Source organism: Numida meleagris, chromosome 1 (genome assembly GCF_002078875.1).
Source record: "Numida meleagris isolate 19003 breed g44 Domestic line chromosome 1, NumMel1.0, whole genome shotgun sequence".
In the NCBI taxonomy this organism is placed as follows: Eukaryota; Metazoa; Chordata; class Aves; order Galliformes; family Numididae; genus Numida; species Numida meleagris.
In genome coordinates this window covers 193,629,819-193,656,804 of record NC_034409.1, presented here as the reverse complement: position 1 = coordinate 193,656,804, position 26,986 = coordinate 193,629,819, and the positions used below count along the sequence as shown (strand labels likewise).

Here is a 26,986-nt window from a genome sequence, read left to right as displayed (position 1 = left end):
TTGGAGATGCTGTTGGAGCATGACAGAGCAGATCAGCGTTACCTCGAGTTCTTGCAGAACCAAATCTCCCATTTCCAACCTCCTGAAGACAAGACGTAAAACTGCAGGAGTTCCTGCTTGCTTTGGGAAGGCCACGCAGCCAAGGGTCCAGCACGGAGCGCTTTGTTCTGCCCCTCTCTTGCACAGGAGCAGCGTGGAGGTGATGAAGGAAGGAGACCGCAGCACCAAGCAGCTGTTGGCTGTTGCTATGGGTCAGAGAACAGGGTGCCAAGAGGGGCTGTGGATGCCCCATCCCTGGAGGTGCTCAAGGCCAGGTTGGATGGGGCCCTGGGCAGCCTGGTTCAGTATTAGAGGTGGAGGTTGGCAACCCTGCCTGGGGCAAGAGGTTTGGAGCTTGGTGATCTTTGAGGTCCCTCCCAACCCAAGGCGTTCTAGGATTCTAAATCCATTCAGTGCACTATGTTGACATAGCACAGTGGTAATTTTTTAATCAAAATGTCACGCTCAACAGAAGTTTGTCTGTTCTCTTGCAGCACTTTATCAACTTGATGCCAAATCTCAGATCTAAGAAGGAAATCGTCTTTTTTTTTTTTTTTTTTTGCCAAGAGCTATTTTCCATAACTTTGTTGACTGTCGTTCATTTTGTTCCTGTCCTTTTAAAGTCTAGATCGGGTCTGGTTTGCTTTTCCCTTACTTTGTCCAGAGCTGATGTCTGCCTGAGTTATCATTACCCAAGTCATCTTTGCCCCTATTCTGACATACTGGTAGAGATGCTCATCTTCTGCGTTTCCTTCCGCATTCCAGAACACACTGAAGATGAACCCCCGGGTCTCAGAAGTCGGAGGGCTCTTTGAGGAGTCCCAGTGCCTCTGAGGCCCCTTTCATTGCAATGTGGAGCTGGTGGAGAGCTCAGGACACCCTGCAGCCCATGCCCCTCCTTGAGTCAAGGCAACGTATCTCCAGAGCATCCCTGACACGTGTTTCCCTAATTCTTCCCTAAAACATCTCAGTTTAGAAGGCGCCTCAGCCTCCGTAGGTAGATGGCAGTTGTTGCTTGGCTGCCAGTGTAGCTGAAAGCCTTTCCAGTGTCTTCACTTGCCAATATTTCCCTGGCAAATTGAGATACTTTGCTCCGGAGGACGTGCAGAGTGACCCGTCCCCATTGTCCATCATCACTGTTGCGGTCTCCCTCAGCTTTCCCCCTTCTGGGCTGAACGAAGGCCTTTAATCTGCTCTCACGGGTTGTGTCGTTTCTACACTTCATCCGTTGCATTGCTCTGTGCTCTGCTGTGGCTGCTTCCCTCCGTGCATGGAGCCAGCGTTCCGCGGCCTGGTCGCCGTCGCATGAAATGAAGCCATGCTCTTTGCCACCCGTCACTCCTGGAGCAATCTGAAATGCCCCTTCCCTTTCTGGCAAACCCACAATATCATGGACTTGCAGTAGGCAGTGATGCAGCATATCCTGATGTCACTCTGTGTGGCCCAGCGGCCTCGCTCGCTGCTCTCCAGCTGCTCCAAGTCCCTTCCCGTGTGCTCATCCCTGTTGACTTCCACTGGGCTCTTCTGGTTTGCCTCAATTTGATCTCAGCGTTCCCATGCTGTTATTTTTGCCTTATCCCGTAGTTGCTTTCATAAAGATCCCTTAATAGTTTCTCGAGCATCTTTCCACCGATTGCAAGGGGAGCTCAGTCTCTAATTTGCTGTAGAAGCTCTTCAGAACTCCTCTCTGTCGCTGTTTCCTCTTTGATCCCAAAAGCACTTTGAAAGCTTGCAGTTGAATGCAAGTGGATCATCTATATGCAAATTCCATCATTTTTCCTCTGCGACGTTATATTTGTGGAAAGCCAACGTCTTCGAAGCGACGCCTGTTTTCATTACGCTGGTGTTTCGTTCAGACGATAACTGAGAAGTACAAACGTCGTCCCAGTTGAAATCAGTTATTTAAATCGTTGAATTGCTGGGCCTGGCTGTATTGAGATGCAGGCCTGTTCTTCTCGACCACGAGGCCTTCCACTGCAGCACTTACCACAGCTTTCCTGGCTGTAACGAGGCCCATTTTGGCCCTTCTGGAAACAAAACCACGTGGATTACGTCTGCATGAGGCTTTGTACCCCTCCTGTCCCCCCCCCATAGCCCCACCACGTCTCTCTCAGCCCCACTTGTGCCTGTGGGGTCGTGCACCAGAGCCTGTTACCCAGCTTCTCCCACCACAACGTTTGAGCTCCTGCTGAGAGGCCCCAGCATTCATTTTCTCTGTGTTGCTGATGCCTGCAGCAGAGCTGGGCCTTTCCTCCCACTTTGGGGCAGTACGTTGCAGCCCCCACTTCTCTTTCTCACCCCAACGCTGTGGAGCTCACGATTTTGAAGTCTGCTCCCACCCTCATCTCACCAGGTTTGTTTTGTCTTTTTGCTAGCGAGAATTTCATTTCTTCCTGCTTGTTATTCAGGCTCCTCGCGTCTATATATAGCAACAGAAAACTCATTTTCTTCCCAGCCCCTCTTGTCTGACTTTGAACCTCATTTATCCTTCCGTGTCCTTCTCTCCTGTTTCGCTTGTTCCTTTCCTGGATGCATCAGCACTTTCCTCTGGGAAGGTGTCTTTCTAGTTGGGAAGATGCTGGCTCTGCAGTTAATGATCTCCGTGTTCCCTGCGGAATAGTTCCATCGCTCAAACCCAAATATTCTCAGCGGCAGCAGGAGCTGCTGCCGTGCATGAGAACAAGAAACCACGGACTCGCAGAGTCCTGCCTGCTCGGGAGGCTGCTCCTACCAGCTCCTGCTCGGTTTCTCTTGGCACGCTTCAGCTGTAGCATGGGGAAGAAAAAAGCCTGGCATGGCACCCTACAGAGACTGCCAAACCTTGACTTAGACTTTCCTCTTCAGTTCTTTTCCAGGATCCTTGCAGTATTTTTTTTTTTCGTCTGCTCCGTTCCAGCGGATGGAGAGAGCTGCCCGTCCCCGCGTGTCCGGCGGCTTCTTCTGACCAGCACCATTAACCAGTATTTGCAGCCCTCCGTCGAAAGAGGAGGTCGATGCCAGCCAGGTATTTCTTGGAGGCGGCCCTGCTGATTCCACAGGGTCTGTTTGCAGAGGCCGGCTGCTCCGAGCGCGGCCTAAAATCAAACAGCAGCAGACGATTTTGCTCGGCGTTCCAAGGTCGTGGTCTCCTGCCAGCACCAAACACACGCACGTGCACGCACGTCCACGCGCACTTTGTCTGTGACTTGCAGCACGGCTGCTTCTCTGGCCGCCCTTGGCTTCCTCGTGCGTTCCCATCTCTCCTCGTGGAATTTCGTGGCTGCGTCGGGATGCCTGACAGCGTGTGCCTCTTCTCTCCGTGCTTTACATACTTTTCTCCTCTACCAAAACAAAGCCTGATGCTCGCTGTTTGCTTCCAGCTCTTGGGAAGCTTTTTTTTACTTTGTTGCAGACATCTGCTCCGGCCTCTTTCTGGCCGGCCTCGCTGGCTTTAACCTTCTCATCCCAAATTCCACCTAACAGGATTGTCCTCGGTGGAGCTTTGCTGGGTGTCACAGTTGCGCTTTCACGTCGGGGGGACAAGGGCAGATCTCGCAGCTGGAGAATCCAAATCACAGAATCACAGAGTATCCCAAACTGGGAGAGATCACTCAGCCCCACACAGCACCCCCAGGCCCCAACCCTGCATCCCTGGGCTCCGGCAGCTCGGGGCCGTGCTCAGCACCCTGGGAGCTGTGCCATGCACGCTGCCCTCTGGGGCACAGCCTTTCCCTCACCCCCAGCTGACCCTCACCTGACACGGCCCCACGCTGTTCAATCCTCAGGATGTTTTGCTGCAGCCTGTATTATTCTGCTCGTGTTGCATGAAGCCATGGTTAGACCATGGGAAACCAGAGTCCTTTCCACGTGCACGACTTCCCACTAGTTCACGAGCTGCGTGAGCAGCGTCTCTCCTTCCCTTTTGGGATGTGGCAGAAAGGGATGAGAGTTCTGCTCGTACGGAGACGGCTCCTGCCGAAAGCGCCTGGTGGCAGGAGGCTCTGCTGGGATCTCACTCGTTCCCATTTGCAATTCAGGCGGGCGCCTTTGATCTGTGAAGCTCTCGATTCGGATCTTATCTTCCCGGAGACCTCTTTCCCCGGATTGTGCTGGCAGCCAGGATTAGCAGGGCTTCCTTCACCGGCAATCTTGTTTTTCAATCTGTAAGGCTTCAGCGGAGTTTTCTCCTGGGGTAGAGGTGGCGGTGATGCTGGAATCCGTTTCTCTCCGTGTTATCGGGGCTTTCTGGCCATCAAGATAAGCTGCAAGGCTTATGGATCACCGGAGGCAGCTGGAGGAAGCAGTGTGTCTTCAGTGGTTTTAGGCTTTATCTGACCTTTCTTTTATTATTATTTTATTATTATTTTATTTGCTATTATTATTCCGTATTTCTTGCGTTGTGTGCCGGTTTCTATGAACCAAAGGACAGTGCTATAAATATGAGGGAAAACCATTCTGTATTCTTTGGCCTTTGGCATCCACGTGCCTTCCTGAGATGCTGGCACTGCACCTGAGCGTAGGCCAGCCCCAAGTGGGGCAAGACGGGCTCAGGCCCACTTTCTTGGTTGGCTTCTACCACATCGTCGTCTTCAAAGTCAATATCTTGAAACGTAACGTAAAAAGATGCTGGAAAGCCTTGAGGACCAACATGGCAGCCCCAAGTTTGGTCATTGCTTCGCTGTCAGAGTTAATCAGCGTGATGTTCCGCGTCGGTCCGTGCCAGTGCCGGGCTGTTGTGCAGCGAGGTCACATCTGCCGGATGGAGTCACGTCCCCTGCTCTTACTTCTGCCCGTGTTACATCCACGGGAAGAGAAATGGAAGGGCAGAAGGGCCCCTTGGTGTAAGCCATGTCTGTGTTCCAACCAGGGAGGGATTGGGGCTGCACTCCGGGACTGCACGCAGCCCAGGCGCTGGCACCCAGCTCCCACCGGCCCAGCGCTGTTATCTGAAGGCACAAGGGTTGGTGCAGATGTCTGGGAGCTCTCCGAGCTGTGGCTGTTGCCTTCACGTTGGTGTAAAGGCTCTCCCTTAGCCCAGGCCCAGGAGGCAGCATTTAGATTGAGAACTAAAACAACTCAGAGTACTTTTATGGCTTTGTTATTAAACCGTGCGAGCTGCTCGCAAGCTGTAATTAACATAGCAGTGCTTTTATGAGGGTTGTTTACCCCAGTTCCCCACCCGAGGAGCGTGCATCAGATGGGCTGTGACCTGGTGGGTCACTGCTGCACACACTGACACCTCTTAGTTCTGGATGGGACCAACTGCTGCTCCTTCTGCAGGGAGCTGCCTGGTTGTGCTTCCACCCGGTGTGAGCTGGTGTTGGGTTGCACGTGGCCAAGGAGAAGCGGAGGGTTTGGGAATGGGAAGGTTTGGGAATGGAAAGAGCATCCTCGGGGTGTTGCCTTGGGATGGGATGCCGTGCAGGGAGACCTGGGCGGGCTGAGAACCTCACGAGGTTCAACAGAACCAATGCAGAGTGTGCCCCGATGGAGCTTGTCCTTGTTTGTCACAGGGAGTGGGGCCAGGTGGCCTTCCAGCATCCCTTCCAGCTCAGCCATTGCGTGATCCTAACAGTATTTGCAGGGACAGTGTTGGGCATCTTCTGTGATTCCGTGTTCTTCCAAGACTTACTCCTCGAAGGACAACTCCTCATCCTCCCCCTCTTTTCTTTTTTCCCAATAAGAAGGCAGACACCAGGAAAGGAAGGACCTCCCCATTCAGCAACAAGGGAGTGGAGAAGGGCCTGGACATTAAATTGACTTAAAATGTGTTCTTAGAATGCAACCTGGATGCTTTGCTGGGAGACGAGTTGTTTCTGCAAGGCTTTTTGTGTCGAAATGATGTCGTGGGAGTGTCCATTTTAAGGTCAATGGGGAGTGTCTGCAGTCTTTTCCTGGTCCTGAGAGCGGAAATCTCTTTTAATTGGAGCAGGTTTCTGGGAGCTGTGCTTCCTGGCAGCACGGTGACAGTGAGAGCGAGCGGCAGCCGGAGAGGTTGTGAATAACAGCATTGCACATCCAGCTCAGATGGCCTGAATGCAGCAAGAAGCAGAACAAAAGCTGTTCCAGGGTGGCAGCTGAAGAAAACAGAGACTATTTCAGAGCTTCAGGCTGTTCCAAACCTCCCAAAGTGCCCCCATCCGTGGGGACGTCGGTCCTGGCTTCTCCCTTTGTGGTTTAGTGGGTATCTCATCGAGGGATAAAATAGCCACTGGTGCCACAAATAGCACTTGAGAGCACTTTACGTGTAACCAACCCCGATGGTTTCTTCTTGGTTTGGTCCCTTGCTGTGTTTATAGGCACCGTACCCGAGGGGAGAAACAAAAGCAATTAGAGCTAGGAAGTGAAGGCAGCACGTTAGCAGAGAACCCAGGGAAGTCAGATCAATGGAAGCCTTAATATAGAGTTTGGAGATGGCTGCATCCCTCTGGCTTCGGGAGGGAAGCAGCGTGCAGGTGCCTCGTTTTTACAGCCCATTCTGCTTTCCCAAATGCCTGGAAAGTCAGGGTTAGCACTGCTCCTCCAGCATTCACCTCTAGCAGCTGGGGGTAGTGGGGTCAGGTATTCCTGGTGGGCAGCACCTACTGGACAAATGAATGATACAGACTCAGAATGTTGCTCCCGTAGGTACTGAAACGAGGAGGAACGCAGAAGGAGCACGCTGCAGGTCATCCAGGATGGTGGGCATGGAAACACCCCAGCCACGGTGATTGGACTGGATGATCTTGTAGGTCTTTTCCAACCTAGCTAATTGTATGATTCTCCGAGCACGGGTTTGTCCTGGGGCTTCATGTCGTACCCCAAGTGTAGTCTGAGTCCTGACCTTTGCCTCTACATGCCCATCACTTTCTCTCTTTCTCCTTGGAGTGGTTGCACTCTGCAGTGCGTGGGGCCGGAGGATGCTGGTTGTGTCTCAAGGCAGATTTCCATCGGGGTGACCATCTGGAGGGCAGTAACAGTGCAGCGTGCTCCTGTTCTCTGCAGCTGCACCAGCGTCACGTGTGGGCTCGGTGGTGAAGCGAAACAGCCCAGCCACACGTTCTTGAAAGCATGTGCAGGTTAGAATCATAGAATCATAGAATCAGCTAGGTTGGAAAAGAGCTACAAGGTCATCCAGTCCAACCATCCACCTACCACCAATAACCCCACTAAGCCACATCTCTCAACGCTATATCTAAATGTTTCTTGAACACCTCCAGGGACGGTGACTCCACCACCTCCCTGGGCAGCCCATTCCAGCGCCTGACCACTCCTTGGGAGAAGAAATGTTCCCCGATACCACTGGGTCTGTGCTCGCAGTGCTGCCCTTGGGTTGGTGTCTGGTGAGCTGTGCTGCTCCTGCCCCGTGTGCTGCCACGTGAACACAGGCAGTGGTGCTGAAGCTCAGTGCAGACATTGCTGAGAACACAGCTGAAGGTTGGGCAGCTCAAAGGGGAAACCCACGTGAACCCGAGTTGTTCGGCTTCTCAAAACTCTTTAGCTTGGAGAAGTGAAGGCTCCGGGGAGACCTCATTGTGGCCTTCCAATACTTGAAGGGAGAGTATAAGCAGGAGGGGAACGATTGTTCACGAGGGTGGACAGCGATAGGACAAGGGGGAATGGTTTTAAACTGAGACAGGGGAGGTTCAGGTTGGATATTAGGAGGGAGTTTTTCACTCCGAGGGTGGTGACGCACTGGAACAGGTTGCCCAAGGAGGCTGTGGATGCCCCGTCCCTGCAGGCATTCAAGGCCAGGATGGACGTGGCTCTGGGCAGCCTGGGCTGGTGGTTGGCGACCCTGCACTCAGCAGGGGGTTGAAACCAGATGATCTTTGAGGTCATTGGTGGGCTAGCAGTGGACCCAGCAGTATTTCCATCAGTGCTCTTGAAGCAATCCCCCCGTTGCTCTTGGTTAATGGCATGTCGTACCCATTGAGGAGGTTCTGGTGGCCTGCTGCCCTGGGCCTGATGCCTTTTTTTGTTTGATTTCAGCTATATTGGCAGGAGAATGAAGTAGGCATCAAGCATTGCTGTTGGGGGGAAGAGGTGGGAGCCGTGCTGACAGAGTGGGGATGGAGGAAGGAGAGGGCTGTGTTGTGAGCAGCAGTGCTGAGAGGGATCAGAAGGTCAGTGGTGTATCACCAGCACTGGAGTTGGTGATAGAGCAAATATCTATGGAAAAGCAAACAAACAACGAGTTGACAAATGCATTTCTTTCAGTTTTGTGAGTAAGAAAATACTCAGAAGAGAACAAGTCTGCAATTGGCGCCTGTGACTCCTGCAGGAGGGCTGGGTGTGATTTCCATTGCAGCGTCTGGAAATAGCTCCTGGCTGAGTTGGAGGGGAGCAGAAGCAGCTCAAAAATAATCCGAGGATCCGAGAAAACACAGCGAGGGAAGCTGTGTGGATTTCAGAGGGCGCTGGGCTCAGTAACATCACGGAGAGAAAGTGCTGAGCGTGCCCTCTCGTCTGCCGGAGGGAAGCACACCTCACATGGCTGATCTGCAGGGAAAGCCAGGCAGCTCAGGTTGGAATGCAGTGGAGTTGTGCTGGGGAGCTGGGCTGCCCTCAGCGATGGATAACTGCAGGAAAACGTGTGCTGTTCGACTACGGAAACACCCATTTTTGGTGGCTTTCCTTTACGATGGCACAGGGTTGTGTTGTTGTCAGGTATTGGGATCGGGTTGTGGGTACCTGGGTGATACTTACAGGCACGAGATGGGTTTTGGTGAAGCTGTGATCTCGTCAGGCCCTTGAAGTTGAAGCATCTCCACGCACAGCTCTTCCTTCTGGGCAGAGGGAAAGAATTGCAGAGCAGGGCTGGAGCACCTCTCCTAGGAAGAAAGGTTGAGGGAGCTGGGCTGGTTCAGCTTGAAGAAGAGAAGGCTCAGGGGAGACCTCATTGTGGCCTTCCAGTACTTGAAGGGAGCGTGTGAACAGGAGGGGGAACATGGGTGCATAGCAGTAGGACAAGGGGGAATGGTTTTAGACTGAGACAGGGGAGGTTCAGGTTGGATATTAGGAGGAAGTTTTTCACTCGGAGGGTGGTGAGGCACTGGAACAGGTTGCCCAAGGAGGTTGTGGATGCCCCGTCCCTGCAGGCATTGAAGGCCAGGCTGGACGTGGCTCTGGGCAGCCTGGGCTGGTGGTTGGCGACCCTGCACTCAGCAGGGAGTTGAAACCCGATGATCTTTGAGATCCTGTTCAATCCACGCCATTCTAGGATTCTGTGATGAAACAAAGTTCTAAATCCCCACCTGAGGAGCAAATGTGGACAGGAATTGCAAGAAATCTGATTTGCAGCAGAGAGGGGAAGGATGGGCGGCACAGAACGATTTCCACTTGCCTTTCTCCAAGGCTTCTCACACGGTCTATCCATGTGATGACCACCAACCCACTCCTTCAGCTCCATTTTCCCCCAGCTTTCTAGGAACTCACATCTTTACACTACTGTAAGGCATCAATCCTCAAAACCAAAGCCTGAATGATCTCCTTGCTGGATTAAAAAGAAAAAAAACAGGATCTGGGTTCTACTAGCTGACCGTAAGTCTCCTACAGCAGGTCCCTATGGGTAAGTACAGCTACAGAAGACAGAGCTGTCAATCCCACCCCAACTTCTTTCATAACAAAGGCTCTTCCCCAAACCCTACTGCTCTCTTCCCTTAGCTGCTCATTTTCCCTTTTAGAAAGTTTTGGTACAAAGATGTCCCTGAGCCAAGTGATTTTTCTTTCATCCATCTCATCCCACTGTTCAGAAAACAGGTCAAACCCATTCAGCTTGCTTACATTATCCAAATGCGTGCTAGGATCTCATCTTCCCTATAATTTATTTAGGGCTGACTCCCTTGACAATACCGCTGAGGTATTCTTAGATCACTTCAAATATCACTCAAACCAGCAGGAACGGGGCGGTTTTATGTGCAGACAGAGCAAAGCCAGGCACGTGTTACATTTTCTGAGAAGTGCTTTGAGCAGGGCTTGGGATCAATGAGCAGAACAGGTCTGGAGACACCCGAACACCAGAACACCTTCAGGAGCCTGCAGGCTCACATGGAGCACTGGCTCCCTGCTCACGTGCTTCCCACTATCCTTCTTGCACCGTTTCTGCTGGTGCTAACGAGCGCTTCCAACTCCATCGCTGCAAGTTCCTCTGAATCATTTTCCAAGGGCACAACAGCCAGAGGTAAACACCGAGGGTGAGATCATCTGAGGGGAAGAGGAAAGTTTGTAAATAGCAATTTAGCAGGTGGCTGCGTTTCAAAAACCCCTCCCTCCGCTGATGCCAAATGAAGATCGCCAGCCACCACCCATCACCACGTCCAGAGCAACCCAGTCCTGCATCACACAGCTCTGAGAGATCCCCCTTTATAACTAAGTACAGTTCTTCCACCCTTAGCTCTCTGCAGCACGATACCATTCCCAGGAGTGACGATGTGCCCTGCAGGATTTTCAGTGCTTGCCTTCAGCACGCTGCTAATTTGAGCTGAGAGCCAAGGACTGCCCTTCCCAGTGTGCCATCTTGGACAGGGATGTTTTAATCAGGGTAAGGTGGGAATTTTAATGCACAGCCTGGCCCATTAGGTAAAAACGAATGTTTCAATTAGCAAACTGCATCACCTCCAAACACAATTTCTCCGTAACACAGTCACAGGTGAACAGAATCATGGAATCATGGAATCACAAGATGGCCTGGGTGGAACAGGACCTCAAAGATCATCGAGTTTCAACGCCCCAAGTCTCCAACCACCAGCCCAGGCTGCCCAGAGCCACGTCCAGCCTGGCCTTGAATGCCTGCAGGGACGGGGCATCCACAACCTCCTTGGGCAACCTGTTCCAGTGCCTCACCACCCTCCGAGTGAAAAACTTCCTCCTTGTTTCCATGCTTCATTCTCAGTCAAGGAAAGAGGTTTATTATTTCCCAACGTTGCACTGTTGCCCGTAGCAGTGACAAGCAGATTTGGTGGTCAGCTGGCGATGGAGCTTGCGGAGAGGAAGAAAAGTGAGGCTGGAAACGAGTAGGGAAGTGTCTGGACATGGTGGTATTCAGGGTAGTGTTTCCTTAGGGGTGTATCAGGTTGGGTACTAGGAAAATACTTTGCTCAGAAAGAGCATTTAGGCTCTGGCACAGGCTGCCTGGGGAGCAATGGGGTCACTGTCCCTGGGGGTGTTCCAGCACCGTGGGGATGTGGCACTGAGGGACGCGGTCACTGGGCACGGTGGGGTGGGTTGGGGTTGGGGATCTTGAAGGTCTTCTCCAGCCTGTACGATGCTATGGTTTTAACCACATATTTTTGCACAGAGAGCTGAGGCACAATGATTTGTTGGTGTGGCCTAAATGCACCGAGGCCAAATGCAAAGCTGAAATAAAAAAGCACGGGGCGTGTTTTGTTGGGGCAGTGTGAAGGTGGAGGAACAGCTCTACGGTGCACGGCACGCTGCGTGGGGCTGGCTGAGCAGGGGAGGGTGATAAAGGCTGTGCTTGCAGCAGATTAACGGGGCTGCACAGATGTTTGGGAGCAGATTAATTGGGCAGCACACACCAGTTCTTCTGTAGCACTACTGCGTGCCAGGAGCGAGCCACCTGTGCTGCACGTGGATGTGGAGAATCCCTTCCTTGTCCACCTATGAAGGTGGGATCGCCCTGCTTCACAAGCAGGAGCGTGCTAAATGAATTCCTTGGGATGAGTCTCCATTTCACAGCGGAGGAATTGAGGTCTGCAGAGAGCAGTGAGGTATTTGTCAGAAACATATTTGTCCACCAGGATCACGTTTCTTGTGATGCCTAGGGCGCGTGTTTTCGGAGAATCCTCGCGTCTTCATCGCACGTCGTGCATTCAGTACATCTCAACAGGTCTCAACGTCTAAATTGCAGATTTGGCCTCGGGTGTCCAGGAAACGAGGATTTCATAATTAGTTAATCAACTAGAAAGAGTCTGAAGGGTGAGCATTACAAGGACGTTGCGTGGCAGAAGCTGGGAAGGACGAGTTCCTTGGGGCAGCATTCATCTTCATGCTTAACTGCAAGACTGCGTTTGCTGTTCCTGCAGTTCCTTGCCATCCTTGCTCCATGCCATCCAGCTGCCCTGGAGACAGCAGCTTTCCTCACTCTGAGGGGTATTCTGCTCCTTGGGCTGGTTAAGGTAGGTGTCCTAGCAAAAAGAAGTGATTGTGAAATGCCATTTCTAAACGATCACGTCCAGTCGGTGCCTCAGTTGCTCTTTTTGTTGTTTGGCCTTGTAATCTCCAGGACTTTTTCACGTCAAGTTTTGATGAAAGGGGTTGTATGGAAAAACAGGAGCTATAATATGGAGCTGGGACGGTCCGTAGGGCTTTGATAGCAAGTACCAGGCTCCAACATGGATGGTCAGTCTGAGGTTCGTACTGCTGGTGTGATACATTGGAAGGGACTCGTGCTCTTAATATTCTTTGTTGTTTTAACTTGCTTAATGCTGAAGGACGTTGAAATTGGAAACATCCAATGAATGCAGTGAGGGTAGCACTGAGCGTAGTGATGGGGGTTTGCAAGGGCCCTGTCTGGGCTTGTGGGGTGGAGCAGCCCATTGCCAGTGTACACAGAGGGCCCGTGTGGCAGAGTAGGATGATGAACTAATCTGTGTTTAATTGTGCAAGCTGATATATCAGTGCTACAGTTTTCGTAGGTCTGTGGTCCTGCCACATTAGGGCTGATTTTTAACATCCTTAACAGCGTATCTTTAATATCAATTAACTTTGCCTCACCTTTTGGTCATAGAACCATAGAATCACTAAGGTTGGAAAAGACCTTGGAGATCATCCAGTCCAGCCATCCATGTGCCACCAATATAAGCCACTAAACCAAGGCCCTCGGTACAACATCTACATGGCTCTTGGTCGAGTCATTCAACCAAATTCGGGATACAAAGTACTCAGGAAGAGCCTGGACCTTCTTAGTGTCAGAAGAAGCAAACCAGTTCCAGTTCCTCAGAGCTGAAGCCCAGCAAAATGCATCTCGAGTCCAACACCAAATGCAGAAGAGTGAAGCTTGAGCGATTATAACCAATTCAGATGGCAGCATCCCCAAAACCAAGTTATGCAAAGTGAGAGGCAGCCTTTGCTAACATTGTCCATAGCAGCTGCGCTTAGTGATACAATTTGTGGACAGTTACTCGTAGAGGTCCTATGCTTTTAATGCATTGAAAAATGCGTGTTTGTTTTAGTGAGCTGGAGAAACTCAGGTACAGAAGTACCATACTTGATGGAAATGTCATTGGTTGCAGCAGTTACATTTTGCTGTTCTGCTTGCTGAAGCATGTAAGAGGGTGAGAGAGACTTGGGAGGACGTTCTGACGTTTTCTAGTATTGTTTTTTTTTTTTGTTACAGCCTCTGCATGACATTGTCCTTGACAGGCATCACAAAGCGTTAGAGATGCTGCCGTGGCTGATCTAACATTGCTGGCTATAATGGGATTTCATTTAGCTCGCTGAAAAAAAATCACAGCTGCCTATGGGAGCGACGGTTTTATGTGAGCGTTCCGGATAGCATCTGTGTGTCCTTCACTGGTGTTTGAGCTGAGCTCTTTGTACATGCACGAGCACACGCCTGGGGATGACCATAGGCTTCTTTGTTCTCTTACAGCCTATCTATCTGATATACGATATTAAACAGGGATCAAGAAGGGTGAAGCATGAAAAATAACTTTTTGCTTCTTAGAAAGGTGATGCCTGCAAGGGGCGCGTGGGGTATGGGTGGAAGCTTCGCCAACGAAAACCTTGTCTCCGTTTTGAAGAAAACTTCCTATTGAGTAGACTGCGCTCAAAGGAAAAGACCACGAGGCAAGAGTTAATCTGTGGATTGGAAGCTTTCTTTTGTAGTGCGAGAGCAGCGACGCATCTCTGCTCAAAGGAGTGAGAAAAACGTGGGGCTGTTGGGAGGAGCTGGGCCGAGGCCCCCGGCCCCGGTGGCTTTGCCTTCCTTCTCCAGTTGAGTTTGGGTAGAGAGATGGGGCAACGTCTCTCCTTCTGCTTCCCTTTCCACGCCTTGGGGATGGCAAGGCTGCATGGCACAGAGGCCGTGGGTATGCGACGTGGTCCCATGTCGTGTCATGCAAATGGTCATCGCTTGCAACCGCTCACTCCGAGTGCCAGCTTGAGTTTTAATCTGCTACAAACCACTTGACTGTTGAGTATTACAAAGAGGCGTAGCTCCCTTGGAAGGAATCTCGGAGAGCCCTGCGTTGAGTTAATTGGATACAAATCTGAGTGTGGTTTTTTTAAATGAAGTGATCTCTTCCACTATTTCAGGCCCTACTTGAGACACACACACCTGTGTCTGGCTTCCGGAGGATTTTCCTCATTAATTAGGAGCACTTTCCTTGTGTTATTACTTAATTGGATGTCACTGGGAACCTGATGAGACAATGAAGTGGTCTTAATTGCATACAAATGAAATGCACGATGCCTCACGTACTGGGGTGCTCCGTGGCACGACCCACTGCTTGTTATCATCTCCTAATAGCAATAGTAACTCCTCAGATAAAGAAAAAAAAAAAAAGTAGCCCATTAGATTCGTTACGTCGTTCATTAAGCTCTATTCTTTCCCGTAGACAGCTCTCCTATTTGTCTCGCTTACTTCAGAAGTTTTCCAGGTTTGGTAGCGGGCGGTTTCAGAACGTGCCAGCAGCCGTGTCTGTCTACTGCCCTGAGTTTGGATGGGGACATCAGTGCCCCTGCAGTTCCACACTGTGAAAGTACCACGTTCCTTTCAGACCTGGAAAGCTGTGGGCTGGGGGTCCCGTAGCTCCTCTCCAACCTGAGTGGTTCTGCAGTTCTACGTTTGTATCTTTGGGGAAGAGTGGGAACACGAGTAGCAGAAGGAGGAACCCTTCCCCATCTCGTGCCTGTCCCTGATCAGCTTTCCCAAGCAGCAGGTCCGCGTGTCGGTGACATGAATTATGGATGTCACCGCCGTCACCCACAGAGCTCTGAATGTCTGCGTGGAGTTAAGCAGCTCTAGTCAGCACTAGACAGTGGAAAACGCCCAAACCTTCGCTTTGTAAGCACTCATTCAGCCTTAGGAACTGGATCCTTCCCTTTCTTCCCTTGTTTTCTCTCTCCTTAAAGTCCAGCTCTACCTGGACGCCCTGCAGAGACCCCTGGGCTGACCCCACGCCTGCTTGCTCCTTTCCAGGCTCTGCTTGGGGACTTGCTCCTGAATGACACCGTTTCAAACTTAGCTGGGGAGCTTTCAGACCCTTTCATTACGGAAAATGGTTTTGTTGGACAGATTATTTCACTTGAAATGAACATTAAAAAGAAACGAGGTGAAGTGCGATGTTCTCTCTTGGAAACGAACTCCATCCGCGGAGGCATTTTTTTAGAGTTGAGATGGAGGGGGGGAGGATTCGTCAAGACAAGGCAGAGAAAAGCAGGGCCGGGCCGTGGGCTGAGTCATCATTTGTCACTTCTTTGCCGTGGAAGGATTGATATTTCCATTGCAAGGCTGTTCTTAGGCTGCTTGAGTAAAACCTGTGCAAGGAACAGTTATGCAGAAGACAAGTAGCAGCCCTGGGTTCTGGCTTCGGTGCTGCTCACAGTAAGTTGGTGAGAATCATAAAATCATAGAATGAGCTAGGTTGGAAAAGACCTACAAGATCACCTAGTCCAACCATCCACCTACCACCAACAACCCCACTAAACCATGTCTCGCAACGCTAGAACTGAAGAGCAAACGGATTTTTGTCCAACCCCAGGTACAGCCAGCGGTGAGTGGTGGCAGCGAAGCTGCGTTTTGCGTCTCCTTGATTTTGCTGCTTTGGAGTTTTGTTAATTCCAGCAGTCAACATGGAAGGAATGTGATAGTGGGAAGAGCCGAGTAGTTCCTTTTTGCATTGGGAAAGGAGTTAGAGTTGGATTTTAGCGTTGACTGTTGTATTTTAAATTGCTTTTTTGCCCGCCTTACATTGGTTTCCCAGGTTGGGTTACGAGGCTATCCAATATCTGACACACCAGGCCGAACACATCCTCCCTTTTAGCTGCCCAGCCAGCCATCTTACACTGAAATCTACTGAGTTTTCAAGAAGCTGGTGAAATCATAACATTCTTACCACGCTCATCCCCGGTCAGGGTAAATGGGGAAGCACTGGAGAACAGGACAGCACTGTGAAGGCAGGGATTCATGATCGCAGAATCATGAATGTTGGAGAAGACCTCCAAGATCCCCAACCCATCCCCACCGTGCCCACCAACCGCATCCCTCAGTGCCACATCCCCATGGCTCTGAACACCCCCAGGGATGGGAATCTCTTTGGAGAAGAAATATTTCCTGCTATTCCTCCTGTTCTTCACACATTTCCATAAGGTTGGCTGCATCTCTGGCCCTCTCTTCCTGCATCCCCTCTCTGCTCATGCCCGATGCCGCTGGGACAGGCGGAGCAGGAGTTGTCCCTCTTCTGCCTCAGTGGTGAAAAATGGTTGTGCCAGTCCTTCTGTGATGAGCTTGCTGGAGAAACCTCCCTGCTGCTGTTCTTAGGGTTACTGCATTTTACATGAGAAACATGAGATATTGACCATAAATTTTGCATTCAAAACAGAGCGGGTTGATTTTGGCCATTGCTACAGTTCTTTAAACGAGGACGTAGAATGAATAACTGGAGATCCTTGGTTTCATTTCTTTTTTTTTCCACTGTGTAGGAAACAGAATACGTCTCAGCGGCCATGTGTGCAGTGACTAACGCCAAACTTCCCTTGGAAACTGGAGTTGGGTTTAATAGGGGGTGGAACTCAGGAGTGCATCTGGAAATGGGGTTCCCAAGGATGACAATGGACCTCTCAGACAGCAAACTGCGGTGTTAGCAGCAGGCAGGGAGCTGGCAGAGCTGATTCTGGTCACTGGAGATGGTTTTCAGAGCGTTTGGGTGGCGAGCAACATTTTGGGGAGGTAACTGGTGGGTTCTTGCAGCTTCCCTGGGGATGTGGCAGTGGTTGGTTGTACGCTGGGTTGTGAGCAGAGATTTTACTGCGTTCTGCTGCAGCTTGGCACTTAGTGTCATAGAGCCACGGAATGGCTGGAGTTGGAAGGGGACCCCTAAAGGCCATTGGGTCCCACTCCCCGCAAGGCACAGGGACACCCACAGCTCCATCAGAGCTCACAGCCCCGTCCCCTGACCCTGGGTGCCTGCAAGGAGATGCTGCATGCGGGGAGCACCAGCACCTGCCCAGGTGTTGAGCTGCTCAGGATCCTGCAGGATCCTCCCTCTCCGTAAGGCAGACGATGTCTTCAGGGCATCTGTAGGTTTTGTGCTGTTTCAGAAAACAAAGGGTACATGGAAGCATATGCCTGCCTCGGCTTGCTTGGTGTAGAAGATAAGCATCAAGCTCGCTCCGATGAAGGGTACTTCTTTTCTTTTCTCTTTGCTCTTGCACTTTGCGGTCATTTCTTTTTTGCATCCTCGAATGCTGACTTCTTTTGAAGGTTTTTCGAGCAGGCTGCGAGTGGAGAGCCGAGCAGCGAGGCAGCGGTAGGATTTGCAGCACAGAGCACAAGGCTGCTCAGCCCAAATAAAAGCTCCGTGCCTCTTTAGAAGGTGAGTGCTTTTCTCAGCTAGCAGCAACAACAACAGCCGTGGAAGGCAATGGAGTCAGGTGCTGTTTTCCTTTATTGACACCAGCGATTCCTAGGAGTATAAGCTCCGGAGCAGAAAGCAATTTCAGCATCTGTTTGAAATGCAGCGTACGGATCTGTTTGTCATGTGATTCATCTCAGCATCAAAACCCAGCCTGTGAATTTGTCTGGGCTGATGGCTTGTTTCCTCTGCGGCGCTCCCAGGGCTGCGGTACGAGCTGCTGACATTCCTCTGCACAGGGCCCTGGTTGTTCCAGGAGATCTCTGAATGCAGCCCTGCTTGAGAAAAAAACAACGAAATGTTCCTCGGGATTTTGGGGGTCTGATTCTCTTCATTTACGCCAGCGCGGAGGTGGGTTTGGCATTGCAATGCCTCGAGCTTTTGTAGTCTGCGCACGAGGCCAGCAGAACAATTAATTTGTGTGTGTGTGTGTGGGGGGGGGGGTTGTAGAAATTAAGGTCAGATAGGAATATCGGATCATCTGGGCTAATTATGAGTAAATGAGATGACACGAATTCCGAGTAGCGCATGGACGCTTTCAGCCCTTATGGGCTAAGCTGTATCGCAGAGGAAGAGGGGAGAGGATTCCTCCCTTCACTCCTGGACTTAATCTGGTACTGGGAGTGCTCTGGAGCTGGGCACAGTGCCCTGCCATGCCCGAGGTCACCCCAGCTGCCGCTTGTGGCTGTCCTTCCATTAGCTGTAGCCTGTTGCTAGTGCTTAGCATCCTCTTGGCCAGACCAAGCAAGCCCAGCTTCCTCAAGCTGTTCCCACGCCCTGATCACCTTGGAAGCTCTCTGATGGGTTTTCTTCACTGTGTGTCTGTCCTTCTAATAGGTGGGCATCCCCCCGTGCCTCGCCAGCACTGGGTCACGGGTGGTAGTGATGTTTTGTGGCCTGCCAGCCACACTCAGCAGCCAGCATAGCTCGGCGTGGGGTTTGCTTGGTGGTGATGAGAGCACGTGGCTGGCATGTGTCTGTCTGGGTGGCAACACATCCATCACCAGGGCTGCAGAGCCCAGCCCACCATGCCCACTGCCCACGGCCCTCAGTGCCACGTCCCCACAGCTCTGGAACACCCCAGGGATGATGACCTTACTCCCTGGGCAGCCTGTGCCAGTGCCCGGTGCTCTTTCTGAAAAGGGATGTTTCCTGCTATTTCACCTGGGGACAGCGGTCCAGTTAGTTTTAAATAATTCCATTTCGACGCACATCTGCGTGCGGAGTTGCAAGGTTTTTAGAGGCATGGTCAGTCCCTCCAAGAAAAAAGAAGGAAAAAGTAGTGATGTAAAACAGGCTGACTTGGATTGCCAGGTTCCAAGGTCGTAGCCGCGTTGGTTTTAACTGGGAGCTGCCTGAAAAAAAAAAAAGGGGGGAAAAAAAAGACGTTTCTTACGTTGTTAACATTCAGCATTCGAGGAAAAGCACAGAGTTTTGTCACTCCAAAGGAACATCCTCAGCATGTAACTGCTCTCCCTGTCTTTTTTTTTGAGGAAGTCCGAGGGAAAAAGAGGGGGAGGGAAAGAGAGAGAGGAAGGAAGCTGCTTCTGGCAGATTTGAGCCAAGTGGAGACTGGCAGGAGCTGCCCTGCAGCCCAGAGCCGCAGGGAAAGCACGCTGCCCAGCGGGGCCAGTGCTCGAGAAGGAGGGGTGGGAAGCAGGGTAAGGCCCGAGGCTGGCGAGTGAGGGAGGGCTGAGAAAAGAAGGGGAGGAAGTGAGAGCGGTTCCAAAATGAGTAAGGAGCTGTGCGGGGGCCTCTCTTTGCAGTGTGGGAAGCAGAGAGCTGCCGATGCCTTGTGCCAAAGTGAATGGCATCGGAGAGGAAGCACAAGATGGAGAGGGGAGGGGGGGGCAAGGTGCAAGCTTCCTCCTTCTCCTTCCCCCTCCTGCATCCTCCCTGGGAGGAGAGCAGTGTGTTTAACACCAGTTAAGGCCTTACAGGTCCTTCTGATGGACGCTTGGAAGGCATTTTGAGAAGTGCCAGCCCTTCCCTTTTGTCTGCTGAGTCTTCAGATCATAGAAAGATGGAATTGGTAAGGTTGGAAGACCACAGAGATCACCAGGTTCGACCCCAGCCCATCCCCTCAAAGCCAGCAGTTTGTTCTGCTCCTCAGCTTTATGAAACTCCAGGAAACCTCGCAGCCCCATTTAATGCGTAATGAAAGAAAAAAGCATGGTTTGCTTTCAGAGAGTTAGAAAAGTATAATTAGACTTGTAATTGGAGTGCGTCTTAGACAATTAGTTTTTGTAAATGTGTATAATTTAGACCAAAGTAAAGGGCTCTTTCTTGCTGTGAAAGAGGTTAAGGAATACCATGCCTGATTTCTAGGTCTCAGTGCCTGACACAGCTGGAGAGGAGCGCATCCATCTCTGCAGCACCCCCAGATCCACACTGCCAGGAGCCTGTAGGTGAGCCAGGGCTTCTGCTCTGACCCTGCCATAGAACCACAGAACAGTTGGAATTGGAAGGGACCCCTAAAATCCATCTGGTCCCACTGCCCACAGTGCACAGGGGCACCCACAGCTCCATCAGAGCTCAGAGCCCTGTCCCCTTACCCTGTGTGTCTGCAGGGACGGGGCACCACCATCTCCAGCCAACCTACGTCTCCCATTACCCACCCCAAGAGCAGATGTAACAAGTCCACGGGGGACACCGCGACAGCACTGATGTAACAAATCCCCCCCTTAAAGAAAAGGGACGGAGAGCTGCTCTGTGAGAGCCCACCCAGCTGCTAAGGAGCCTTCAGAGCAACGGGAGCGTTGAGGGGCTGAGCTGTGCTTACAGCAGCGGGACCCGGCCGTATCCTGACCGCACGGTGCACGCTGTGTCTGCCAGAAGGGACACAGCATCTCGCCCACGTGGGTACGTAACGGTGGTCGGGATGTTTGTCTTTTTGCACCGTTTTTGTTGGGGGGGGGGGGGGAAGCCATTCAGCCCCAGAGGTCAGCCCAGGAGCAGGGGCTGCCTCGCCGACATGTGTTCTTCATTTGCTCGGCATTTTGGACACCGCTTATTACAATAGCGCGCAGCTGCTGGTTCTCAGCCTCTGGTCTGGGGGGGCTGGGATCGAAGGGTGAGGGAGAAACATCCAAACCTCTTCCTGGAATCTTGCAGCAGGGAATGCATTCCCCAGGTCTGAAAGATCCGGCGTGATTACGGGCTGCTTTTGGAGCCTTAGAAAAGCAGCTCGGGATCCAAAAGAAGGGCTGGGCGGCGCTGGTGACGGGCTGCACCTGGGTTTTACCCCAATTCCCAGCCCGTTATTTATGGCTCGCGGTCTGCACTGAGCGTGACCCACGTTTGTGTCTGTGCTGATGTTGGGGCCGGTGCTGCGTCTCAGGGCAGGCTGCAGAGGAGGCTCGCAGCAGCCTGTGGCTTTTAAGAAACCGTTTGTTCAGTGCTTAATGACTAATTTCATGTAATCCTCCGGTCGCACCGTAAGAGAGAAGCATTTCCTGGAAAAAAAAAAATAAAAAAAAAATTCATCCGTTCCCTTTGTTTTAATGCTTTCTGCTAGCGAGTGCTCGAGGTGTTTTCTCCTTGTTAGCTCTTGCAAATAATAATAACAATAAGAAAAACCAACCTAACCTTTTCTATCATGTATCTGATATTTTACAGAGCAATCGCAGAGGGCAGTAAATTGAGTAAAACCTGCTCTCCTTGGCAGGATTTCCCTCCTGACTAAATTCAATACGAACAAAGAGGACAAGGGCAAATAACTTCTACTTATTCAGGTCATTTTTCATAAGAATCATAAAAGTTAGATGGAAAAGGCCTATTAGATTATCCTGCCCGTCTTCCATCTCGCCGGCACTGGGCCGTTCTCTGCAGTAACCTTGTGAAATGTTACACGTTCAGATGGAGGAGAGATAATTTGCCGCTGATGATGATTTTCTGAGCGGAAGAGGATGGATGGCTCTCTGTCTGGGTTAGCAAATGTTTGTGACACTTCTTGCCAGGCTCATCTTTAATCCCTGCTATGGTCTCCGGTCGCTTTCTGTTCGTGTTTGGAGCCCGGTGATCTTATCACGAAGCTGTTTCCTTCCCTTTGGCCCACGTCCATATTCCCACCCCGTTCTTCTCGTTGTTCAAGTATTGGAATAACCCTTAGGCTATCTGTAACAATTTCACCCCTTTGTGTTCGTGCCCTTCGAGTGCTTGCCAGGATTAATGTCTGAACAACAACAGATTGTTCTTCCTGTAGAATGGGAAGTGTTTATAGGGCTCTTCAGATTAAAATAATTTAAAATCCCCTTAAAGATAACTGCTTTTTCTTTCAGTCGGAGAACTGCCAGTGATGTGTATGTGAATCCTTTAACACAATGACAAAACCCGAGAACCCAACAATACAAACCAAGCCTCTTAGCAACGGTAAAAGAACACGAATAATTGGGTAGCAGCTGATAAGCAAGGGAACTCTGAAGCTTTCAGTCACAGGCATGTTTGAATCAACATCAATGTTTTAATTGCTGTGCAGCCAAGAAGCTTCTCCCAGGCTTGCCTGCATGAAGTGGAGTGGTTCTGACATCTATTGCTCTAAATTACAGCTGTGTCTGCAGCATGACGTGTCCAAAACAGCACTAAAAGGAGTATGAGTTTGGAAGGAATTCCTCTAGGAGAAGTTCAGTCACAGAAGATCTGGAGTTGGAAGGGATCTGTACAGATCACCAAGTGAGTCCAAACACAGGACCAACCAAAAATCAGACCCGAAGTTGATCTGATTCCTTGCACTGAGAACAGTCTGAGGATGGAGCCGGTCACTTCTTCGATGATCATAGAATCATGGAATCATAGAATCCTAGAATGGCCTGGGTTGAACAGGACCTCAAAGATCATTGAGTCTCAACTCCCTGCTGAGTGCAGGGTCGCCAACCACCAGCCCAGGCTGCCCAGAGCCACGTCCAGCCTGGCCTTGAATGCCTGCAGGGACGGGGCATCCACAACCTCCTTGGGCAACCTGTTCCAGTGCCTCACCACCCTCAGAGTGAAAAACTTCCTCCTAATATCTAACCTGAACCTCCCCTGTCTCATTTTAAAACCATTCCCCCTTGTCCTATCGCTGTCCACCCTCGTGAACAATCGTTCCCCTCCTGTTTATACACTCCCTTCAAGTATTGGAAGGCCACAATGAGGTCTCCCCGGAGCCTTCTCTTCTCCAAGCTGAACAAGCCCAGTTCTCTCAACCTTTCTTCACAGGAGAGGTGCTCCAGCCTCTGCTCATCTTGGTGGCCTCCTCTGAACTCGTTCCAAGATCCCATGGCATGGTCCTGTGGAGGTTCTGGGGAAATGACAGTCTCTTCTTTTTAACAATATCTGCGTTCTGACTGTTCAGTGTGCGGGGCTGTGGCTGGTGGCGCTGAGAAACAGGGAATCCCTGTGGTGTGATGTGGTCACGTTGTGTTTGGTGCTGTGGGGTGTGATCGTGTGCCACCAGGTCTGGGGAACACACGTGTGGCTCTTCTGGATCTGTTCAGCATCTCAACCACGAGTGTTTGAGGGCTGAATTTTGGAGGGAGAACAAAGCAAAGGAAGGGGTCCAACTTGCTCTGGGGGGTCACTGGGGGCCTCTGTTTGGATCTTACCCAGCCCGCATCCCTTGAGCACACTGAATTTGGGTCTCTGCCGTGTTTTCCTGTATTGCTGTTGCCTCTTTGTGTAATGAGAGGGAAATCAGGCAAGTCTATAATTTATGAACGGGAGATGTATTGAATGTGACAGGGAAAACCACTGGCAACTAGGATGCACAGAACGAGTGCTTGTGAAAGGAACGGGGGATATGTGGGAGCTGGATGTAGGTCTTCATGGAACTGAGGTGTCCCAGAGCTGTGGGGATGTGGCACTGAGGGACATGGGCATGGTGGGGTGGATTGGGGTTGGAGCTGGGGGTCTTGGAGGTCTTCCCAACCTTAGCGATTCCGTGGATGTGGTCTAAGAATGGTACATTGTGACCTTTTATGTAATAATATTCCTTTTTCGGGGTGGTGGTTGACTTGTGGGGTGCAATTAGACCGTGACATCCTTTCTCTCCGTTCCCCATGAAGTGCATGTGTGCAAGGCTTTACCCTGCACAGACTTGCCATCAATTAATTTTGTTTGCAGAAACACTCTCATTATACATTTCTCCTGCCAGTTTGGCGCAGGAAGACGAGCAAAATCTCAAGTAGAATGCTTTCCCCATGAAAAATCTTGCTATATATATTTTTTTTTTTCTCCCCCTTCGGCTTGGACGCATTCGTCTGATTGGCAAACCCCTTCCCCAAAACCCAACAGCGTGCAATGATTTACCTGCGTCGCCCTTGTGCTTTCTGCATGCATGGGAGAGCAGCGAGTGGCTCCGAGCAGCAGGGCCATCCTTGGGGAGGCCGGAGGGCTGCAGTGACCTGGAAGGCACCCAGCTGGTGCGGCTCCTTTCTTCCCATTTTCAGCTCCATTCCTGCTCTCGGCGGCGGCTGCTCAACTCTTCTGCCAAAGAGAGTTTTGGAGGGGAGGAATAAAGAACCGCAAAGGGAGGAATTGTTTCGAATGTTGAGTCTAAAGGTAGATGGGGCCGGTGATCGCTGGTTCCGTTTTTAGCCCAGATTTGTAAAGAAATGCAGCAGTGACATCACGGGGTCGTGGAATGGCTTGGGTTGGGAGGGACCTTAAGGGTCATCCAGTTCCAGCCCCACGTCTGCCAGTTCCACGCTGGTTTCGGGTGCGTTGGCCAACTGTGACCAAATCATAGAACTGGAGAATGTCCTGTGTTGGAAGGGACCACAGGGATCACCACCCCCAGCCCCACGCAGCACCCCCAACCCCCACCCTGTGTCAGAGTCATGTCCCAGTGCTCCCTGAGCTCCGGCAGCTCGGGGCCGTGCCCACCGCCCTCTGGGGCACAGCCTTTCCCTGATATCCAACCTAAAAAATCTGCGTGACGAAACAATTTTTGCTGCAAGTTTTGACGTCTAATGGCTGATGCTGCGTAAATTAGTGCTGTGCTTGAGGGCATCCTTCTGGGGTCAGCACGGATCTCTGCCTGCACTTGCTGTGTCTCCGTACCGTCAACCAGCCCGCACCACAGGGCTGGAGCTGGGTGGTCTTTAAGGTCCCCTCCAACCAAAGCCATTCTGTGGTTCTGTGGAGAGGAAAGGGCAAGCCAGGGCTGAGGAGTGGGAGCTGGCTGTATTCCTGCTGGTGTGGTTGGAGATGGAGTTGGCGACGTGACTGTGGGGTAAAGAATAGAAATGATGGGGAACAGGTCTCACAGGGGGTCACCCGGGTGGAGCAGCCACCAGACAGAGCCCAGCTCTGTTCCTGCAGGACCGTTCATGGACCCCCAGTGCTCTCAGGATTAACCCCACTGATTGCACAGGCCGGAGGTGGTGGGATGGTCCAACACGGATCTCCTGCTTGAGTCCGCGCGGTTCCTTGCTGCTTTGTTCCTCATCTCTTTGATTGGACGAGAGGTAATGGCCTTAAGTTGCAACAGGGAAGGGTCAGGTTGGATTTTAGGGAAATTTTCTCCTTGGAAAGAGTGGTGATGGCCTGGCACAGGCTGCCCAGGGACTGGGGGAGCGGGTTTGCCCCGCTCTGCCATCTATCAGATGCGTAGTTATATTTTAAGGGATTCTTAAGGCTTTCTTCACAGGGTAGGAAACAGCTGCAATGGCACAGAATTGTTGAAGAGCCCTCTCCCAGCTTGCTGGGGGCCCTCGGCACAGAGGAGGGAACTGCTGCCCCGGAAAAAGAAATGGAAGGAAGCAAGATCAGCGTGCTCTCTGCAGGGAACGCCGGCGTGGGATTTATTCTGGTTCTGGTGGAAGTGCCGTTCTGAAAGGCTTCATCCCTGTTTTGTTTCCCTCCGGTTGTAACCGTGTCCTTGTGTTCTGCCTGGAGCCTGAGCTGGGAAACGTTGGGAATCCAGCATCACGAACCACGCGGCGGACAGCTCACGGCTCATGGGCTGCGGCACAGGATCAGCAGCAGAAGGCTCTGCCTTGTGCCAATGGCCTGAGACCACGCTGATTTTTTTTTCTTTTTAATTACTTCAGTTTTTGTTTTTTTTATCAAAAGCCAAATCTGAGCGCTGCCAGGCAGGATTTAGTCAGCTAAACCCAGCAAAATCTGATCTTATATTCTTGGGCTGCAGGAAACCTTGGGTATGGTGCACGTGGCACACGCAGGAGCCAGTTATTTTTTTTTCAGCAGTAGATAAATTGATGCGAGAAAAAGAAAATATACAGTATTGATTTTTCTTTTCCTGTGGCTTTTGAGAGGCTGTTAATGCAGCAAGTACACAAGAGCACTCATCTGTCTGTCTGCGCAGCGATCTCTAATAAATTGACTTTTTGAAAAACCATTTTTAGCCTGTAGTTTCGGGGACTTGATTTGTGGAGTAGATGATATCTCCTGGCACGTAATTACTCATTTTGGGGTTGTGTGTAGGGTTGCGGGATACATTTTGATGCGTTATCTGTAGCACTAAACATCTCTCCTATTACTCATACAAGTTTTTCTCTGTGTTCTTTCTTACTGGAGGTGAGCGGAGAGGGTTTGGGGGATCGTTTGTGTTCATTGTTCGGAAGCAGTTTTTAGCACAGACACTTTCCAGAGGTAATTCTTGCATGTGATGTGGCTATAAGAACAATGGAGATGTAGCATTGCCTGGTCTTAGGGTCTTGGGCTGTGTAAGCAGGCTGGTGACCGTAATGCGCTGTGACCTTCTGGTTCTTGTGATGGGAGAAGAGGTGATGGCCTCACGTTGCACTGGGGAGGTTCAGGTTGGATACTGGGGAAAATTTATTCTCCAAAGAGCAGCAGAAAATTTATTCTCTGTCACTGTCCCTGGAGGTGTTCCAGAACCGTGGGGATGTGGCACTGAGGGACATGGTCATTGGGCACGGTGGGGTGGTTTGGGGTTGGCCTTGGGGATCTTGGAGGGCTTTTCCAGCCTTCATGATTCCATGATTTCCACTTGGTCTCTGGTGTTCTCCTGACATCCCCAAAAGAGGAGAGGGCGAAGTGCACGTCCTTTCATCCCAGCTAAAACAGACAGGGGGTCCAGCTCCCTTTCCTTTGTGACGTATGCTATCCTAAATGCTTCTTGTGAGCTCGTTAAATTTACCTCGTCTTTTCCTTTTGCAACCTTGCATCAAGAAGGAACCAGAGGCTCAACCAACTGGAGTCAAGTGGCTTGACTATTCCAGTGATGGACAACCATCAGAGCAGCCGCCGAGCGTACCTGGCAGGCTTTGTCCTCACATCTCTCCAGCTTTGCATTTCTCAATGAGTGCATTCAGAACTGCAGCTGCTTCTCCTAAGTGTCCTTTTTGTTTACGTGCAAATCAATGGTATTCATGCCAGCCAAGAAAGTGGGCACTTTTCTCTCTTTCTTTCTCACCCCTCGTAAT

At 51.1% G+C, this 26,986-nt stretch overlaps 1 protein-coding gene across 8 annotated transcripts in view; it reads left to right on the top strand.

Moving 5' to 3' along the window:
- FAM168A (family with sequence similarity 168 member A) overlaps nt 16,664-26,986 on the top strand; it is a 147,138-nt gene continuing 136,815 nt past the window's right edge. For 3 of the 8 annotated variants that reach the window (XM_021384121.1, XM_021384119.1, XM_021384120.1), the window contains exons 1-3: nt 17,426-17,558; nt 19,926-20,005; nt 20,168-20,459. Coding sequence is in view for 2 of the 8 variants with exons in the window: in XM_021384118.1 (XP_021239793.1) it covers nt 17,865-17,948; nt 19,926-20,005 (164 nt within the window). In the remaining 6 variants the exon portion in view is untranslated. Of the gene's footprint in view, nt 16,913-17,425; nt 17,559-17,642; nt 17,949-19,925; nt 20,006-20,167; nt 20,460-26,986 lie in introns of those variants that run through there. The other 5 variants (XM_021384118.1, XM_021384123.1, XM_021384122.1 and 2 more) reach the window with 5 other exon arrangements.